This window comes from Dama dama, chromosome X, assembly GCF_033118175.1.
Source record: "Dama dama isolate Ldn47 chromosome X, ASM3311817v1, whole genome shotgun sequence".
Taxonomy (NCBI): domain Eukaryota; kingdom Metazoa; phylum Chordata; class Mammalia; order Artiodactyla; family Cervidae; genus Dama; species Dama dama.
The window spans coordinates 158,845,774-158,867,059 of NC_083714.1; the positions used below are offsets into that span (position 1 = coordinate 158,845,774).

Below are 21,286 nucleotides of genomic sequence, written 5' to 3' on the forward strand. Positions count from 1 at the left end.
ATGGGAGAGTTGGACTATAAAGAAAATTGAGCAGATGCTTTTGAACTGTGGTGTTGGCGAAGACTCTTGAGAGTCCCTTGGACTGCAAGGAGATCCAGCCAGTCCATCCTAAAGGAAATCAGTCCTGAATATTCATTGGAAGGACTGATGCTGAAGCTGAAGCTCCAATCCTTTGGCCACCTGGTGCGAAGAGCTGACTCACCTGAAAAGACCCAGATGCTGAGAAAGACTGAAGGTGGGAGGAGAAGGGGACGACAGAGGATGAGATGATTGGATGGGATCACTGACTCAACGGACATGAGTTTGAGCCAGCTCCAGGAGTTGGTGATGGATGGGGAGGCCTGGCGTGCTGCAGTCCAGGGGGTAGCAAAGATCGGACAAGACTGAGCGACGGAACTGAGCTAACACAACGTTCCAGCAGCGGGCAGGAGCGCCCTGTCGTCTCTGCAAGAAGCCTGCTTGCATTCACCCTGGATAAGCAAGCACCACCCCAGGTTTCAGGCACATTTCCTTTTCTCCTTCCTCCTTGATAGAAAGTGCACAGTCATACGCCCTATACAACCAGCCACCCTCAGCCATATTTCTCCAAGGGGGGAAAAAAAATCACATCTAAGAAGGAAGCCAAATGAATTTACCTAGAAACCAGTATAAAACTAGTAAGTTATTTCAAAGCTGAGTTTAAGAGTGATATTCCTACTCACTCCCCCGCCCACCCTTTTATGTCCTCAGACATTTTTATAATAGCTACTTTAAAGTCTTTCCTGCAAAATCCAACACCTGGCTTATACCAGATATTTAAAAAAGAAAAAAAAAAACACTGCCAACCCAGGTGGACAGCTGACCATCAGAGGTGTAGCTACAATAGCCCCGAGGAGCCTGTAGGAGAATGAGTCAGCAGTCACAGTAAGTGGGCTTTTCATCCCAGGCAGAGACTGGCCGGTTTCCCAGCTCCCCACACACCTCTCGTGAACCCAAGGCCCCACAGTGAGGACTCACACTCACCGTGTGTCCCTGGAACGTTTTGACGGGGCGGTCGCAGCCGAGTCTGCAGACGTGAATACACATGTCCGTGCTGCAGGAGGCAAATGTAGTGTTGTTCTGCCAATCCACGTCGAGAGCAGGGGCTGCGGAGAGGCCAAGGGGGCAGGGGGTGGGGGAGAGGGGACGACACGGGCGTTCAGCGGGTGTGAAGACCTCAGCTGACTCAGAAGGAGCAGCAGCAGAGCTGAGAAATCTGACGATGTGATGAAGCAACACGCGCCGTGCCAACACGGCCTCGGTCCGTCACAGACCCTGAGATCTGTCGTTTCTGTTTGCACAGACGACCAGACGGCTCCAGAGAGAGACCTCCCCCCCTTACCCTGAAAGCATCACCCAAAGTGACGCTTGGGGTGCACTGAGCACACAGCGTCTCACTCCCCTGGTGCAGATGGGACGGGAGGGGAGAAGCACCTTGCTGCTCCCAGGAACACCACCGGGCTGGCTGATGGATGTGAAAAAGACTTCACAGCGTAAAGTTCAACGAGCATGTGTCTCTCGCTGAGTTATATCCGACTCCTTGCGACCCCGTGGACTGTAGCCCACCGGGCGCCTCCATCCATGGGATTCTCTAGGCACGAATGCTGGAGTGGGTTGCTATTCCCTTCTCCAGGGAATCTTCCCTGATCCAGGGACGGAACCCAGGTCTTCTGCACAGCAGGCAGATTCTTCACCATCTGAGCCACCAGGGAAGCCCCACGTTCAAGGTATCAGTGTTGAAAAGAAAATGCCCCACAACCCGTGACTGCGTTCCACAGCTTGAAGATGCTGAGTTGACGAGGACATCTGAGGGGAGACAGGTGGCCTCAGGATGGACACCGTCTCTAGGTCTTGGGCCTTTCTCAGGGGCCGCTGGCTTTAAGACCTCTGTGAAGGTTTGGGGGATGTGACGGCCCTCTTCCCTTATGCCATCCTCCCCAGGAGACGACTCAGCACCCCTCATTCTCTCCGGACACGTCCCTGCTTCTACGGAAAAGGAGGGTTAAGTTCTGCAAGCCTCTGCTCAGATCTTCATCAATTGATAAATACCAAAACCTTGTCTCATGTGTGTTTCTTACACATAAGGCAGCACTGACGTAGGACAAGAATTCAGCTCACCCAGGACATGATAAATTGGACGACCCCCTCCCATCCTTAGCCTTCAACACATATTTATTAATTTTTAAAATATACTTTGGCCACCTGATGCAAAGAGCCGACTCATTGGAAAAGACCCTGATGCTGGGAAAGATTGAAGGCGGGAGGGGAAGGGGACAACAGAGGATGAGATGGTTGGATGGCATCACCGACTCGATGGACATGAGTCTGAGCAAACTCCAGGAGCTGGTGATGGACAGGGAGGCCTGGTGTGCTGCGGTCCATGGGGTCACAAAGAGTCGGACGCGTCTGAGTGACTGAACAACAACTTCTGGCTGTGTTGGGTCTTGGTTGCTGTGTGGGTGACTCTCTAGCTGAGGTGTGCGGGGCTTCTCATTGAGCGGCTTCTCTTGTCGGGGAGCACAGACTCGGGAGTTGGAGGGCATGCGTTTACTTGCTCCGTGGCGGACGGTACCTTCCCGGGTCAGGGATCGAACCTGTGTCCTGCCTTGCAAAGGCAGACTCTTAACCACTGGGCCACCAGGGAAGCCCCCGTTCTTAACCTCAGACCAGAGATGTACCCCGTCCACCCTCCTGCCTTCCAGAACTGCAGGACGGACCCCATCAGCTTCCACGCCTAGCCCCATCCCCTTACAGAGCCTGGGGCGGGAGCGTTTCGTGGAGAGGCAACGCTGGCTTTTTCTCAGCAACCCACGAAGGCGGGGCTCAGCACAGATCCACGGCTCTTGCTGAATGTGCCACACGCGCCCGACAGAATGAAGGAGCCGGATCCGCTCAGCGGGACGATCCAGGGAGCAAGGAAGCAAAGCCCGCAGCTGCCCTTGTTTTTCACACCGCACGCGTGAGCCAAGTCACAGATGTCCCAGGCCGGTCTGTGCCTTCGGGCGTGCAATTAATACGCCTGGAAGGGTGACAATCTGGCACGCGGTTCCGGGGACGGGGAGCGGCACCTGGCCATAAAAACTAACGTGTGCTGAGCCCCGGCCATCTGAACGGAGGACGCTGCGTACTCAGCTGACGGGCCGTCGTTCTGCGTCCACGCTGCTGCTGGGACCCTGCCCTCCCCCCATTAGTCGTGATCCAGGGCTCAGCTGTTCCAGCGGGTCCGGGTGACGTCCCTGCTCACACTTGGCCAATGACGTTTGACCATCTGCACCGCTCCAGGTACAGGCAAGCTTCACTCTGCCTTCTCCTTTTAATTTTTAATCGAGAAAAGGTTACAGAATTGATGCTTTGGAACTGTGGTGCTGGAGAAGACTCTTGAGAGTCCTCTGGACAGCCAGGAGATCAAACCGGTCAATCCGAAAGGAAATCAACCCTGCATATTCACTGGAAGGATGGATGCTGAAGCTCCAATACTTCTGGTTGCCTGATGGGAAGGACTGACTCAGTGGAAAAGACCCTGATGCTGGGAAAGACTGAAGGCAGAAGGAGAAGGGGATGACAGAGGATGAGAGGGTTAGACGGCATCACTGACTCGATGGACATGAGTTTGAGCAAACTCTGGGAGATGGTGAATGATCTCAAGGGCCAATCCATGTAACCACCACTGCGGTCAAGAGCCACAAGCGTGTTCCAACACCACCGGGACCTCCCTTGGGCCATGTTACTGGCCCACCATCCCCTCCCTGGACTGAGATACAAATGGTATGTCACCCAGCATGTAGTACTTGGGAGTCTCACTTTTTTTTTTCCCCCTAACTGCAGAACCCCCTTGAGACCTATCTAAGCCGTTGGGTATTACCCATCTTATGAGTCACTCAGCTGTGTCTGACTCTTTGCGACCCCATGGACTGTACAGCCCACCAGGTTCCTCTGTCCATGGAATTTTCCAGGCAGGAACACTGGAGTAGGTTGCCATTTCCTTCTCCAGGGGAATCTTCCAAACCCAGGGATCAAACCTGGATCTCCTACATTGCACGCAGATCTTTACAATCTGAGCCACTAGTTAGGTCCTATCTGAGTCGTGATTTGACCCTTGTGACTTGGACAGTATCATCAACAGTCTATTGAAAAAAATTTTAAAACATTCTATTGGTAATCTATTCCTTCTCATGGCTGAGTGGCAGAAAACTGTAAAAAAAAAAAAACCAGCCCCTCAGTTTTGACTCTTTGTGACCCCATGGACTGTAGCCTGCCAGGCTCTTCTGTCCATGGGATTCTCCAGGCAAGAATACTGGAGAGGGTTGCCATGCCCTCCTCCAGGGGACCTTCCCGACCCAGGGATTGAACCTGGGTCTCCTGCACTGCACGCAGATTCTTTACTGTCTGAGCTGCCAGGGAAGCCCCTGCACTTGTTTTAAACCTGTTCTTTCTCAGTGCTGAGTGGTGGAACACTGTTAGGCTCTGAGGCCTAATGCTTCCTGCTGACCGAGGACACCCCGACCAGGCCTTCATGGGGAACACCTCCGGAGAGGCAAGGCAGCTGCTGAGATCAATGCATCACATGCTGAGGACGGCTGTCCCTCCAGCTTGAACCAAAAGCACGCTCCCTCCTCTTCCATCTTGGACAGTGTCTACCACACCGCTTCACGCTTAAAAAGCAAGAGGAAATGACACCCAGAGCCGACCCAGCGACGGGATACGGGTCGATTTCGTGGGCAGCAACACCCCAGGTCAGAAGCTCCCTGAGGACAGAAGAGACACATGGTCCACGGGATAAAAGCCTGGGACCTTGGGAATGCTCTGGGCAAAATTTACAACCTGCTGAAAGACTTAATACACTTAATAAACTCTTTCGAGTTTATCTTGGGCACATGACTCTCTGAGGAAATCAGAAGCCAGAGCTGTGTGTGTTACAGACATCCGCCCCCGTCACAGGAGCATACTGGTGCTACGCACCGGGAATCAGAACCCTGGCAAGGTTCTGCCCCGTCACAAGACATACACGGAAGACACGGGCTGACTGCCTCTCGGAGACGCGAGGTATGCACGGGTGCCTCCGGGGCTCTGCCGGCCGAGCCCAGAGGGAACGAACGACCGCGCGCCTTTGCCACAGTCGCGTCGAGGGCCCTGCGGGGAACCTGTCCTCTCGGCCTGCTCCTGGAGAACCACACCCCTCCCCGCCTGCGTGGACCCCTCCCAGGTACTGAGGTGGATCGCGCTGGCTTGGGGAGTCCTGGGGGCCAGCCCTGTGGGTCTGAGCATCACCAGGAACCCACATCTGCCCAGCAGGAGAGACCCTCGGATATCTGCCAACACATCACCTCGGGGCCACCCGATGTATCAGCAAACGTCTACCCCGCACGCTCAGCACTGCCCTTGAGGCATGCCTTCTTCCGAGCATTCACCCTTATTTTAAGAGACCCATCTCAGGACTCCGAATTCTTATTTTTGAATTAAAAACAAGAAAAGTAAAATAGAAAAAAAAAAAAAAAGGAAAAATACAAAAATACTCACCGGAATGAAACGGAAACTGTTGTTTGGCTTCTCCTGTGTGAGCGTCCCAGATTATGGTTGTCTGTGCTCCGCAAAAAAAATAAATAAATAAAAAATTTAAAGACTGGTGCCTCCTGCAATGTTTTCTCCTGAAAAATTTGTCACACACGAGAACACAGCGAGCCCCTCTTTTTTTTTCTTTTCCCCTCTTTCTTTCTAAACCAGCACTGCTCAACTTAAAAAATTTCTAGCAGGCATGGTAAAAAATTTAAAAAAAAAGAAAAAGAAAGAAAGAAACCAGTAAAACTGATTTTCACAATATATAGTTTATTTCACTCCAGTACGGTGAAAATGTTGTCACTTCAACGTGAATCTATATGTTCGTATCACGTGGCCTGCGTCTTTTTAGTCCGCTCTTTGGAATCCAGGGTGTGTCTTACAGACTTAAATCACCCAGACGTCACACTTATGAACTCAGCCACACGTGTCTGTTCATTATACTCCTCTGGACAACGGCAGCCATAACTGATATGCAGGAAACTACCAATTTTGGTGGGAATCCCATCTATATCCTCAAACTTGAAAACCTATCATTAAAAAAAAAAAACAAAAAACTTTTCCTTTTTAAATGAAAAGATTTTTGGTTCCACAGGACGTGAGATCTTTAAGCTTCCCCAGCCATGGATGGAACGTGTGGCCCGCTGTACCAGAAAGCAGAGTCTTAAGCACCAGACCCACCAGGGAATTCCCAAACATGAAAAACTATTGGGGGGGGGGGGGAATGCATATTTAATACCGCCTTTTGGGGTATTATTCTGCAGGTTTACAATTGGAAAATTGCCCCAAAAGGTGGTATTAGATATGCATTGCCCCCCCCCCCCATATTAAGGAGAAAAAAAAAAAAGGATCTCCAACCCCAGAAGACAAAGGAAGTCACGAATGGTTATGAACACATTATAGTGTTGGGGAGACACTTGGGGAAGAAGCTGGAGGCAGCTCGATGCAAAACATTTGGAATTAATTCTCAAGTGGAATTTTCAGCTAAATTGGAAACCTGACACCTCCCTGTCAATGACATTTTAACAAAGATCTTCCTTTACGAAGGACTGGTTCTCTTTTTGTATCAACTGCGTTAATGTTCCTGGAGAAATACTGACAGCATTGAGTGTGTCTGAAAAACTTCAGGCCAGCTCCAGCGCTAAGTAAATTCAATTGTGTCTGACTCTCTGTGACCCCATGGACTATAAGTTCACCAGGCTTCTCTGTCCATGGAATTCTCCAGGCAAGAACTCTGGAATGGGTTGCCATGCCTTCCTCCAGGGGATCTTCCCGATGCAGGGATCGAACCCACGTCGCTTGTAAGTCTCCTGCACTGGCAGGCGGGTTCTTTACCGCTAGCGCCACCTGGGAAGCTCTAGACTAATTCACAGTTTTATCCTCCACTCCACTGTGTGGTTTATAGGATTTTAGTTCACTGAGGGTCACAGCCAGTGTCCCTAACTTAAATTTCCTCCCTGAGAATGTATCAGTTTCAAGAACATTGCTATTATTCCTGCCATAGTTGATTCATCACGGGAGACAGTCTCTCACTCAGAGGCTTCTAGAATTCCAGAAGATCAAAATCACAGAAGCTCACAAAACCTAAACAAGTCCCCTCTGATTTCTTAAGGGGAGGCAGAATTTTCAGAATTCCAGGAAACCGTGATGTTTCCCGAGAGACTAAACACAGATGAAAAAGCAGTGTATCTTACGCAAACACTCACTTTGTCTACTCCAGCACTCAAAATGTAATTCCCCTTCTTGTTCCACTTCAAGGCGAAGATGGGGCCTTTATGTTGGCCCAAGGTGCTGGCCAGGTTACCTGGTATGTTAGAAAGAAAGAGAGAAAGCAGGGTGACTTCTGAGACCCGCCAGGTCTGTAACCCCGGAGGGATGACAATTCACAGCACCCCCTTCTCCAACCCTAACGCGAGGGAGGTGGGGCCAGGACTACTTACCATCCTCTGTCCATATTCTTGCAAAACCATCATAGGAACCCGTAGCCAACAGTGTCCCGTCGCTCTGTGGGCCAGAAACACACACCAACACAATTTATTAGAGGCTGCACGCGGGACCTGCATTCCCCGAGCAGGGGTCGAACTCACGGCCCCTGCAATAGAGGGGCAGACTCCTGACCCCTGGACCACCAGGAAGGTCCCAGACTTCCCCCACCCCAAATCAGCGCAAGGCCAGGGGCCAAGCAAAACACAGCGCACCCCATCACCACTGACGACACCAACAAGACACCATTTGAAAGACACTGTGTGACTCTGGGAGACCTAAGCGAGCTTTGAGAAATAGCTGCAGACACTTTGACGAGAGAAGAGTCTGTGATGAAATGACAGGACACACAGGAATGCGATAAACTGTTGGTGGGAATGCAAACTAGTACAGTCGCTGTGGAGAACACTGTGGAGAGTCCTTAAAAAAGTGGAAAAGAACTGCCATATGACCCCGCAATCCCACTGCTGGGCATACACACCGAGGAAACCAAATCTGAAAGAGACACGTGCACCCCAGTGTTCATCGCAGCACTGTTTACAATAGCCAGGACATGGAAGCAACCTAGATGTCCCTCGGCAGAGGAATGGATAAGAAAGCTGTGGTACATAGACACAATGGACTATTACTCAGCCATTAAAAAAGAAAGCATTTCAGTCAGTTCTAAGGAGGTGGATGAAACTGGAGCTTATTATACAGAGTCAAGTAAGCTGGAAAGAAAAACACCAATACACTATACTAAGGCATATATATGGAATTCAGAAAGATGGTAACGATGACCCTATATGCGAGACAGCAAAAGAGACAGAGATGTGTAGAACAGACTTTTGGACTCTGTGGGAGAAGGCGAGGGTGGGATGATCTGAGAGAATGGCATTGAAACATACATATTATCATATGTGAAACAGATCGCCAGTCCAGGTTGGATGCATGAGACAAGTGCTCAGGGCTGGTGCACTGGGATGACCCGGAGGGATGGGATGCGGAGGGAGGTGGGAGGGGGGTTCCGGATGGGAAACACATGTACACCCACGGCTGATTCTTATCAGTACATGGCAAAAACCGCTACAATACTGCAAAGTAATTAGGCTCCAATTAAAATAAATAAATTTAAAAAAAAAATAAAATGGAAAATAGAAAAAATAAGTAAGTAAACTGTATAGTCCAAAACCAAAAAAAGAACATGATAAAGAAGAAGTGAAAAGACGCTGGAGAGCTGTGTGTATGTCCGGGCACAGATGCGGAGGCTCGGGTGGGAAGTCAGCTTCTCCCTGGGCACACCTCACAGGGTACCCCCACCTAACAGGCTCCCCGATAAAGCCGCCAGACTGCTCCTGCCGACGCGTGGCTTGCTGAACACCACCCGGCTGGCGGTGTGCCGATGCGGACAGCCGCAGGAGCAGCGCTCAGAAAGCGGGGGGTGGAGTGGGGTGGGGTGCGGGGCCCACCCCGACCCCCGGGTGGGCTGATCCCCGACCCCCGGGGGGGCTGATCCGCAACCCCGCCGCCTTCCCGGGGTCCGCCCCAGCTCCGTCCGACGCCCCAGCCCTGGCTGAGGCCGCAGGGGCCGCGCCGGCTTCCCCGACGGCGTCCGGGAGGCAGGCGGCTTACGTTCCAGTCCAGCGAGGTGACGTCTTTGTTACTGGGGACGTCGTGGCCCCCCTCCCGGATACAGTGCCGGAGCACCAGCTGCGTGGAGCCGCCGTTGCTGTTCTCGTTCAGGTTCCAGATCCTGGCGGTCGAGTCTCCGGACCTGCGCGGGGAACACACCCGGCACTCAGCGCCCGGTCCCAGAGCAGGCACCGCCCACCGCCGCTTGACGCACGGCTGGGGCCCCCCGCCTTTATAACGTTGCTCAAAAAGAAAAATCACGGGGGTTTTCTCTTTCCAGCCGTAGGCGTCCTGAATCATTTTAAACGTCTGTGCATAGCTTTCCACGTGGCTGAGAAAACGGCTGAGTAAGGACTTTTGCACAGTCTTAGACACCCCAAGAGGTCCCCCCACTCAAAGCCCTGCTCCGTACACTCTAGGAGGATGCTGCACACGACGTAGGAAGGGAGTGTCTGTCCCAGGAGGAAGGGCTTGGACACCCGGACCCCGGGCACCCCTTAGCTGACCCTGGAGGACTCAGACACCTGGAACCCAGGCACCCCAAACCTGACCCTGGAGGATTCGGAAACCCTGACCCTGGGTGCCCCAAACCTGACCCTGGAGGACTCGGAAACCCTGACCCTGGGTGCCCCCCCACAACACCCTGGAGGACTCAGACACCCAGACCCTGGGCACCCCCCACCTGACCCTGGAAGACTCAGACACCTGGACCCCGGGCACCCCTTAGCTGACCCTGGAGGACTCAGACACCTGGAACCCAGGCACCCCAAACCTGACCCTGGAGGACTCAGACACTTCAACCCTGGGCGCCCCCCCACCACACCCTGGAGGACTCAAGACACCCAGACCCTGGGCACCCCCCACCTGACCCTGGAGGACTCAGACACCCAGACCCTGGGCACCCCCCACCTGACCCTGGAAGACTCAGACACCTGGAACCCGGGCACCCCTTAGCTGACCCTGGAAGACTTGGACACCTGGAACCCAGGCACCCCAAACCTGACCCTGGAGGACTCGGACACCTGAATCCCAAGCACCCCAAACCTGACCCTGGAGGACTCAGACACTTCAACCCTGGGCGCCCCCCCACCACACCCTGGAGGACTCAAGACACCCAGACCCTGGGCTCCCCCCACCTGACCCTGGAGTACTCAGACACCTGGACCCTGGGCACCCCAAACCTGACCCTGGAAGACTCGGACACTTGGAACCCCGGCACCCCCAACCCTGACCCTGAAGGACTTGAACACCTGGACCCCGGGCACAGCCCAAACCAAACCTTGGAGGACTCGGACACCTGAACCCTGGGCACCCCCCAACCTGACCCTGGAGGACTGGACACCTGGACCCTGGGCACCCCCATCTGATCCCGGACTTGGACACCTGGACCCCAGGTACACCGACCTGACCCTGGAGGACTCAGACACCTGGACCCCAGGCACCCCCCCCAACCTGACCCTGGAGGATTCAGACACCTGGACCCCGGGCACCCCCCCCCAACCTGACCCTGGAGGACTTGACACCTGGACCCCCAGCACCCCCCAACCCTGACCCTGGAGGATTCGGACACCTGGGCCCCGGGCACACCCCAAAGTTAACCCTGGAGGACATGGACACCTGGACCCAGGGCACCCCCTAACCCTGACCCTGGAGGACTCAGACACCTGGACCCCGGGCACACCCCAAAGCTAACCCTGGAGGACATGGACACCTGGACCCCGGGCACCCCCCAACCCTGACCCTGGAGGACTTGGACACCTGGACCCCAGGCACTCCCTAACCCTGACCCTGGAGGACTCAGACACCTGGACCCTGGGAATACCCCAAAGCTAACCCTGGAGGACATGGACACCTGGACCCTGGGCACACCCCAACCCTGACCCTGGAGGACTTGAACACCTGGACCCTGGGAACACCCCAAACCTAATGCTGGATGACTCGGACACCTGGACCCCGGGCACACCCCAAACCTAACCCTGGAGAACTTGAACAGCTGGACCCCAGGCACACCCCAAACCTGACCCTGGAGGACTCGGACTCCTGGATCCTGGGGACCCTGCAACCTGAACCTGGAGGAGTGGAACACCTGGACCCCAGGCACTCCAAACCTGACCCTGGAGGCCTCAGACACCCTGACTCCGGGCACCCCCGGCCTGACCCCTTACCCTGAAGCCAAGAGGTCACTGACAGGGTTCCAGGCACAAATGAACACCTCGGACTCGTGGCCCCGAAGGACGGTGGCCTTGCTGGGCGGGATCTCCACGTCTCCGTCGATTTCCATTGGTTTCGAATGATTATCTGTCGAGGGGAACAGGACAGGACAGGACACGTGTCTGACACCGAAGAAACCCATCCCTCCTCAGGGCACGTGAGCTTTACGGACAACTTCCTCCGCTGTGATGTCAGGTCACTTGTGACAATTATAACCAGGTGACGGCCTCTGTGTAACCTTCTGTGAAGCCACACTTCCTCACAGCCTCCCAATCTGATAGGGGAGTAACAGCCGGCGTTTATTCTTTCTAACTAGGGCCAGGCTCATAGGTAATAACAACGGGAATAAGACTGGAAAGAAACAACAGACAGCTGTCTCTTGAGCAGACTTTGAAGGTTCCTTCTCTCTCTTTTACCTCTACAGTAAAAAGAAGCATATTCTGTTATATTTTCTTAAGAAGTCAATGAGGAGAAGGGGACGACAGAGGATGGGATGGTTGCATGCAGTCATCGACACAGTGGATGTGAGTTTGAGCAAACTCTGGGAGATGGTGATGGACAGGGAACACGCAAGTGCTTCAGCCCATGGGGTCTCAAAGAGTCAGACACCAATGAATGAACAACAACACAAGTGAAATTAGGGGTTTCTGAATACCAAAGGCTATCTCGCTCTTTGGTATACGCCTAGAACCTAAGCTGTGTTGGTGCTGTTTAGTCCCTAGGTCATGTCGGACTCTTTGTGACTCGCTTTCTCTGTACATGGGGACTCTCCAGGCAAAAATACTGGAGTGGGTTGCTGTTTCCTCCTCCAGGGGATCTTCCCAACCCAGGGATCGAACCTGCCATCTCTTAAACATCTCCTGCATCGGCAGACGAGATCTTTACTGGTGAACAACTTAGCAACTGAAGAACAAGTCAGTTGCAAACGTTGCTGCTAGAATGCAAATTACAATTCAAGTGACACTGGGAATAACTAGGATACACATAAAGTATTTTCAGCCAAAGTTCCTTCCTGTTGACGGGACAAGTGATTTTATAAGACACCTTCCTGAGGTGTCACCTGCTTACCTACGGAGCTCCCATGTGGACACACCATCTTTCTTCCAGAAGGCTCACCACCCACAACCCCTCGGCCTGCAAATACCCTCATGGTCTTGGGACTCAAATGCTGTTTTCCTACCAGAGCCAAGTGTGTTCCAGGCTCTCGAAGCCATGTAGCCAGACGACCCAACGGGGACTCCAGGTTGTGAAAGGGTGGTGGCGACAAGTCACGGTAGATGCCACCCAGAAGAGACTCATCCCGGATCATGCTGTAGTCATGTAGCTCAGTCATGACCGACTCTTTGCGACCCCATGGACTGTAGTCTGCCTGGCTCCTCTGTCCATGGAATTTCCCCAGGCCAGAATACTGGAGTGGGTTGCCATATCCTCCTCCAGGGGATCTTCCCCACCCAGGGATTGAACCTGAGTCTCCTGCACCGTGGGCAGATTCTTTACCATCTGAGACCCCAGCAAAGTCCTGAAAAGTGGACCCATTTTTTTCCCTTCTATGTGTCGCATGGAAGAACTTTCTTGAAGGTCAGGATGAAGTCTAACTTCAGACTCTGTATGTCTGGCTGCAGCTGCCTTTTAACAAGAGCCGGTGGGACAGAATGGAAGTTGGAAACCAGTGGACGTTGCATGTGTGTGTATGTCTGTCGGGGGGAGGTTGATGGGGGTGGTGGCCAGCCCTCAGGTGGAAACTAACCCCACTGTAGAGGCCCCTTCAAACGAAGGAGGAGCGGGAGCTTCCAGCGCAACTTAAGCTGTGTGCCATGAGGGTACGCTCCCTTGGGGTTTTAGACCGAAAGACACGGTTCAGTTTAAAAGTTTGCAAGATTTCTGTCACAGTAGTAGGTAAGTAGATTTCTCAAAGCTCACCAATTATGCTTCCTTTCTGGGGTGAAAGATGAAGAAAACAGGGACTTTCACCTTCTGGGCTGGTGGCTGAAGCAAGCAAGGACGTCCACCTTATTCCTGTTTTACTTTGAGCGCCGTGACGGAGAGACCCCAGGGGAGTGGGCCAGCCCACGAGTGACGTGTAGGCACAAGCCATGTTATCTTTTCTTCTCCTTTCCTGGCCCCCCATTCCTTGCGAATCTTGTGAACACTGATTATTGGAAGGTCATTTGATTTGACATTGTACACAGACAGTTCTTGAAGCCGTCCTGCATGGCAGCCTGGCCCTTCTCTCTGCCCAGGGGTGGAGCCATGTCCTGACTCCAGTGGGGAGAGGCTCGGCCCAGAGATGACAAGCTGCCGCCTCAGGGATGCACAGCTGCTCGGAGGGAAGGGGCATTCAAAACAGGGAAGAACACACTTGCATTGGCAGAGACTCACATGCACGCACACACATACACACTCTGAACGTAGAACTTCCTTGAAGCTGTCTCTGAATTTGTAAGCAGGAGGTTCTCTGGTGGCTGAGATGGTAAAGAACCTGCCTACTAATAATGCAGGAGATGCAGGTCTGATCCCTGGGTCAGGAAGATCCCCTGGAGAAGGGAATGGCTACACACACCCCAGTATTCTTGCCTGGAGCATCCCATGGACAGAGGAGCCTGGCAGGCGAGTGTCCACAGGGGTCACGAAAGAGGCGGACACAACGAAAGTGACTTAGCATACTTGCACAGGAGTACACTATTGTGATGCAGGGAGCTCTGTGAACAACCTGGAGGGATGAGATGGGCTGGGAGGGAGCTTCAAGAGGGAAGGGACATGTGTAGACCTATGGCTGATTCATGCTGATGGATGGCAGGGGAGCTATGTATATCTATGCAGACGTTGGTGTTGATGGATGGCAGAAACCAACACGATACTGCTCATTAATTGTCCTCCAATTAAAACAAAAAAGAGAAGATCATGCCTGAGGATTTCGACGGAAAAATTGGAGGAAGAAGCTGTCCTGGGTGCAGAGTAAGCAAACGCTAGCCGTGGCCTGCAGGGCACCGTCCAGCGGACCCAGCCAGACTTGGAGGACACCAGAGAAGCCCGCTGAGACCGGGCACCCTGCACTCACTGATGGCGTGCGCGCCGTTCTCCTCCCCGTTGACCGTGGCTTCGCCGTTCTTTGGTGGGTTCTGCTGGGAGACGGCCGCGGGGGCCGCCGTCGTGGCCGCTGCCGCTGCGGCTGCTGCAGCGGCGGCTGCCGCAGCCGCGGCCGCCTGCTGCTGGGCCAGCTTCTCCCGGAAGGCCTGCTGCCGCGTCTGCACCACGTCCGGCATCACCGCGTCGATCAGGGACAGGGACTCTATGGGGCGGCCGTCGAACACCGTGCCGTCCTGCGGACAAGAGTCCCCGGTTGGGGGGTGGGGGTCAGTTCCCACTGGGCGTCTCCTGGGTCGGAAACACAGGTGCCTGGGGCCCCGGCGAGGCTGGGACTTGGACTGGGAAGGGGCGGCCAGTACACACCCAGTACTCGGTCGATAGCAACGTGAATCCAGATGTCAGGGGGCCCACCCTGAGCCTCCTATTCCCCGTCACGACCCGAGGGTTGCCCCGCTGACGCAGTGGTCTCAATGGAAGGGGGCGATCCTGCCCCTCAGGGGGAAGGAAAACCTGGAGGTGTGTCTGCTCGTCACGACTGCAGGGGGTGCAGCTGGCAAGTAGCGGGGAGGGACCAGAGATGCCGCCCAACATCCTGCAGTGCATAGGATGCCCCCGGCTCCACCCCCAGAGAGGAACGGTGTGGTCTTCAAGAGTGGAGCGTGCAGAGGGAGAGAGAGACCACCCTTGCCGGATGCTCTGACAAGTCTCAGGCTCAAGTTGGACAGTCCTGCCTGCTCAACTCTGACTGTGAGCACTTCTGTCCATCTGACGTCATCAAACGCATGTACTGCCACGTGAAGTGACTTTCAGGGACTCAGCGTGCAGACAGACGCAGCCGTGATATTGCTAAGGACGGCACCGCTGACTTACCACGCCTATTTCCTCAGCTTCCTCTGAGTCTCCTAGTTTCCATCGAGGATGAAAAGAAAAAAATCTCCCTACCCACTCAGAAAACACAGGAGAGAGTGAGACAGTCCTTTCCTCAGAAGGTGCTCTGATTATTTGAGTCACACAAAACTCAGGGCCTCTCGCTGTGTCTGCTAGATGTGCAGACAGGTTTTAGACTGTTTTTTTTTCCCTCATAAATCAGGAAGAACTGAAGGACGTACGTATCAACTACACAGTACCCGAATGAAACAGCACCCCAGCTGACTACCGGATACTACACGATATTTGAAAATTACAAGACAACAGAAAACAATGTAGAACATGGAAAAAAGAAGCCGCCCTCATCCGCTGATTCTGCCGATGGAGTGGCCAGTGTTGACCGGCTGGCCAGCCGATTTCTACGTCACTTTCTTCTTCGTTCATTCATGCCCCAGGTGGATGACGATTTTGTAAAAGGTAGTAACTGCGCAGAGTAATAAAGCACTTCCTTGCTTAAACTCTAAACACACACTGTCTCACTTGTAACAACCGGAAAGCTAGATGACAAATGAGATGACCTTTCAGTCTCCTCTAGGCAACGCTGGATTTTTGAATTGCCAAGGGAGAGAAGGTATGGGGATGAAAGGCATGGACCCTGGGTGTGTATGTGCATGTGTATGTGTGTGTGTGTGTGTGAAAGTGAAAGTCACTCAGTCATGTCTGACTTTTGTGACCCCTTCTCCAGGCCAGAATCCTGGAGTGGGGAGCTGTTCCCTTCTCCAGGGGGTCTTCCTGACCCAGGAATCAAACCTGGGTCTCCTTCATTGCAGGCGGATTCTTTACCAGCTGAAGATTCTTTGCCTTTACAAGTGAAGCCTGTACGTGTGTGTGTGTATGTCTGTGGGTATGTGTGTGTATCTGTGCCTGTGTGTGTATGTGTGTGCATATATGTACCTGTTATATATGTGTGTGTGTGTGTGTGTGTAGGGAAATCCAATCACAGCCTCACACAATCTGAGATCTGGGGTCCTGTATCCCTATCCTCACACTTGTTCTGTGAGAAAAAAGAAAAAAAGAGATTTAGATGGGGTCACGTTGTCAGCGGAAGATCCCGGGCACCCAATGTAAGACAATGAAAGAGGAGACTGCCTCCTGTCGGGCAGGAAAGCCCACAGTGTCGGCAGACAGCCGAGGGTTCTCCGAGATGCCGGGACTTGGAAAACGGCAGAGGAACACATGTGAGAGGACGTGAGATACGCTACTTCAGTGATCATAAACGCCGAAGGGAAAGTGGAGGCAAACGCCACGAAGAAAAGACTGGCTTGCCAGGATGAGAAAGGGGAAGAGCAGGCAGAGGAAAGTGTGGAAGGGTTCAGGGAGACGGGCTCGAGGGTGGGGGTGACCGTGGAAGTGGACTTCTGGTGGTAAAGGGGAGGTGCATGTGGCCACTGAACGGGGTACCTGTGCTGGACGTGTTGGAACAGAAAACGGGGACCGGGGCACAGCGGTATGCTGGATAGAGGTGGGGTACAGATAAAGGGAGCAGGATGAAGGAGAAAGGGCGCTAAGTGCAGTTACAATCAGACGGAGTTCAGATCGAGACTCTGGGAAGACCCAGTCATCACAGGCCAGTCCCCAGACGGAAGCAAAGCAGGTGGGAAGGGGAGCTGTCTCGATCCCTCACCCTTTATCTTTAAAAAGGTTCAGTTCAGTCACTCAGTCATGCCCGACTCTTTGTGACCCTTTGGACTGCAGCACGCCAGGCTTCCCTGTCCATCACCAACTCCCGGACTTTACCCACTCATGTCCACTGAGTCGGTGATGCCATACAACCATCTCATCCTCTGTCGTCCCCTTCTCCTCCTGCCCTCAATCTTTCCCAGCATCAGGGTCTTTTCCAATGAGTCGGTTCTCTGCATCAGGTGGCCAAGGGACTGGAGTTTCAGCTTCAAGAGCAGTCCCTCCAATGAACATTTCAGGACTGATTTCCTTAAGGATGGACTGGTTGGATCTCCTTGCAGTCCAAGGGACTCTCAAGAGTCTTCTCCAACACCACAGTTCAAAAGCATCAATTCTTTGCCGCTCAGCTTTCCTTATGGTCCAACTCTCACATCCATACACGACTACTGGAAAAACCATAGCTTTGACTAGATGGACCTTTGCCGGCAAAGTAACGTCTCTGCTTTTTAATACGCTCTCTAGGTTGGTCATAGCTTTTCTTCCAAGGAGCAAGCGTCTTTTAATTTCATGGCTGCAGTCACCATCTGCAGTGATTTTGGAGCCCCAAGAAAATAAACTCTGTCACTGTTTCCATTGTTTCCCCATCTATTTGCCATGAAGTGATGGGACCAGATGTCATGATCTTAGTTTTCCGGAATGCTGAGTTTTAAAAAAGGTTACAATAACCCATTTAAAAACTGGTGTAAAATTGGACCTGATACTCACGAGCCCTGATCTATAAAGAGGGAGGGTATTTAAGCAAATCAGGAGTGACTTAAATGTACACGTCTGGTCCCAACCTCCCGGAGGCAGCTGTTCAGTGAGCGCTCTAACACAGTCATCGCCTGAGATAACCCTGTTGAACTCAAAGTACTCATCTCTCCACTTTGATCTTCTGGGAGTGCCCTCGGTCAGGTTCACGCAAAACACAGACTCTAGGCAAAATGACTCACAGGGACCCTCTTCGACCGAACTGCTGAGAGACACCCAGGAGGAAGGGTGATTTTTGTGCCCGTGGCAGGCCCACGCCCGTCATGAGGCACGGCTGAGCCTTGAACGAGGTGGGTCTGACCTCCCAGGGTCCACCACACGCAGATGTGTTTCAGCGCGTTTACCACTCTGTTTGCCCTCCGTGGCGGGCGGAATCCGCGGATACAGAAGGGCTGACTGTGGGACCTGAGCACCCCGTGGATTTTGGTACCCACGGCAGGTCTTGGAACCAATTCCTGGCGGATTCTGAGAGACGACCATATAAATCAGCATTCCTTTCAACACATCATGATGATAGCTTTACAGTGAACAGTGTCGGATTCTTGATCTCCCAAGAAGACGATTTAGCTTCCGGACCAGGGACCAGGCTTGATCACTCAAGAGTTTTCGTGTAGTAGAAGTTTTATTAAAGTATAAAATGGGACAGAGAAAGCTTCCGACACAGACATCAGAAGGGGGATGGAGAGTGCCCGCTCACTAGTTTTCAGTTCAGTTCAGTCGCTCAGTTGTGTCTGACTCTTTGCGACCCCATGGACTGCAGCATGCCAGGCCTCCCTGTCCATCACCAACTCCTGGAGCTTGCTCAAACTCATGTCCATCGAGTCAGTGATGCCATCCAACCATCTTCTGTCATCCCCTTCTCCTCCTGCCTCCAGTCTTTCCCAGCATCGGGGTCTTTTCCAATGAGTCAGCTCTTTGCATTAGGTGGCCAAAGGATTGGAGCTTCAGCTTCAGCATCAGTCCTTCCAATGACCATTCAGGACTGATTTCCTTTAGGATGGACTGGTTGGATTTCCTCACAGTCCAAGGGACTCTCAAGAGTCTTCTCTAGCACCACAGTTCAAACGCATCAATTCTCTGGTGCTCAGCTTTCTTTATAGTCCAACTCTCACATCCATACATGACTGCTGGAAAAACCATATCCTTGACTAGATGGAGTGTTGCTAGTGTTAGCAAGGGAATTATATCTCCTTTCTCATTAATTATTACAATAAATCAAAAGAATGTCTCAAAGTTTGTGAAAACTTTACCAGACCCACTCCCAAAATTTACATTTTAAGATAACAGGATTATCCAGAAGGTTTTCAGGAAGGAGAAACTGTCCTCAAGCAGGAGATGGACTGTTGTTATACAATCCTTAGTCCAGGGTTTAAACTGAGCTGTTTCTTATGTACTCATCAGTTCAGGCTTAAGAAAAAAAAAACAAACGTTTTATGTGACTAAGACTTTAGGGATGTCGAGAGGAAAAAAAAGAAAGATATTTGTCCTTTCCTCCTCGTTGAGAATTCCAGGCCCCTATCTTCAGAACCTCGAGAACCCCAGACCCCTTTCTCCTTTTCCTTCTCCATCTCCTCCTCTGGGATTCCGGACTTCTTATCAACCTGCCTAGGCATTGGAGTCCGGACTTCTGATCAACCTGCCTAGGCATTGCCTCTCTCAGTGATACCGCCGTGACCAACCAGTCCACAACCATCTATGGGGCCTTGGGAGCTGGCTCCTTGGGTATCACAGCACTGGGATCCCCTGCTGGAGAAAAAAGGACTACCACAAAGGGAGACGGGGACCCTAATGCACTGGGAGAGGCCGTGGCGAACTCCCCAGCTGAGGTCTTCCCAGCTCGCCCAGGCTCCCGGGGGTGGGGGCCGCAGGGCCTCCGTCCTGCTCCCCCCGCCTCCCCAAGCCCCGGGAGGAGGGCCCACGTTACCTCGTTGATGCTGATCTCGGCCTCCACATACTGCAGGCCCTTCTGCAGGATGGAGATGAGGGCGGCCGGCGGCACTAGCGTCCCATTGATGTTGGACTGGCTGATGTGGCTCTCGATACCGAACGTGAACGCCGAGTGGGAAAAACCTGCGGAAACACAGGGGAGGTGGGGCGGGCGGCGTTCTGTGAGGCCTGGACTCGTACGAGGCACCCCTGGGGGGTCAGGTGCGCCTAATGAGGACGGGGCAGGGGGGTGGAGACGTGGTCATAGGACGCCCGGCCTCTCGTGTGGGTGGTGTCCCAGAGACAGATGGCAGACCAAGGTGTGCCTGCATGAATCAGCTGGCAAAACAGCAGAGGCTTAAAAAAAAAAAAAAAGAAAGAAAGAAAGCAGGGGCTTTCCAGCACATTATTATTATTATTATTATTATTTTGTTTTTTAAAAACTTTTTGGATACCATAGTTCCCAGACCAGGGATCGAACCTGTGTCCCCCCCCCCACCCCCCCACTGCTGACTGGGAGCTCGGGAGTCTTAACCATTGGACCACCAGGGAAGTTTCCCCCTCCCCCCACCCTAACTAACCCTTTCCAGCGTTATTAAAAGCAAAACAGAGGCCACAGTCTGTCCCAGGGTAGATGTTACAGAAGTCGGACCCCAGGCTCTCTCTGCCTGGGTTCTGCACGGCTTCTTCCAGAAGCTCACGCTGGTGTCTGTCGGCAGGAGCCCCCTCCCAAGTGTTCAGAGCAAATGAAGCTCACCACCAACCATGGGAAAAAAACAGAGGCAGTTCTGCACCCATCGAGGGTAACCTTGAGCCGCTTTACTGAACTGGGCATGTTCCTCACCCCCTTGGCTAAGGGCTGAAGGGTCCCCCACATCCTGCAAAGCCCCTGCGGCACCCTCGTCAAATGCCTCTGCATGAACACGCGGACAACACCAGGCAGGTGAAAGGTGCTCATAGATAAGGTGGGCGCGGAGCTGCTAGGATGAAAATATGCAGGGAGAAAGACTGACCCGGTGACTACACGTAACAAATGAGGCGCGTTTCAAAGGAGGAGGCTTCAGGGCCAGGAAGGAGGTTTGGGGGGCTTGTGGGTGGGTGGGGAGGAATGGTCTGAGGCATAAGTTTCCCCTCTGCTTTGTCACCTGTTTGGGGGGGGGGTCCCAGGCACCCTACCTCCATCCCTTATGAACATCTTCCCAACAAGACCGGCTCATCCTATGTGCTGGGATGGGTAGGGGGGTTAGCAGGGAGTCTCACGGGGGAGCCTGCACACTGCCTCCCCACCTCACATTCCTAGGACACCCCCCCCCCTTCATTAGTCGGATGATGGGCCGCCCGCCCCCAGGTCCCCCAGCCTCCATCCGGGTCAACAAATACAGCCAGCCTCTGCAACACATGCAACGGTCAGCAAGATGGCAATGTTGCTCCACGCAAGGAGAGCCCTGTCTGCAAACGTCCCTTTCTCTCCACCCACCCCTCCTCCTCATGGCCTGATTATTAAGAATATATGCAATAGGCACTTGATTCGTATTTATTT

General features: G+C 53.1%; 1 protein-coding gene across 5 annotated transcripts in view; it reads right to left on the reverse strand.

Moving 5' to 3' along the window:
- The window catches only part of TBL1X (transducin beta like 1 X-linked), a 238,206-nt gene that overhangs the window by 8,907 nt on the left and 208,013 nt on the right, over positions 1-21,286 (reverse strand). For all 5 annotated transcript variants that reach the window (XM_061137238.1, XM_061137240.1, XM_061137236.1 and 2 more), the window contains 8 exons: positions 19,745-19,890; positions 14,435-14,696; positions 11,331-11,463; positions 9,166-9,307; positions 7,512-7,575; positions 7,278-7,375; positions 5,536-5,596; positions 1,003-1,124 (listed from right to left, as the gene is read on the reverse strand). In XM_061137238.1, coding sequence (XP_060993221.1) covers positions 1,003-1,124; positions 5,536-5,596; positions 7,278-7,375; positions 7,512-7,575; positions 9,166-9,307; positions 11,331-11,463; positions 14,435-14,696; positions 19,745-19,890 — 1,028 coding nt within the window. The remainder of the gene's footprint in view (positions 1-1,002; positions 1,125-5,535; positions 5,597-7,277; positions 7,376-7,511; positions 7,576-9,165; positions 9,308-11,330; positions 11,464-14,434; positions 14,697-19,744; positions 19,891-21,286) is intronic.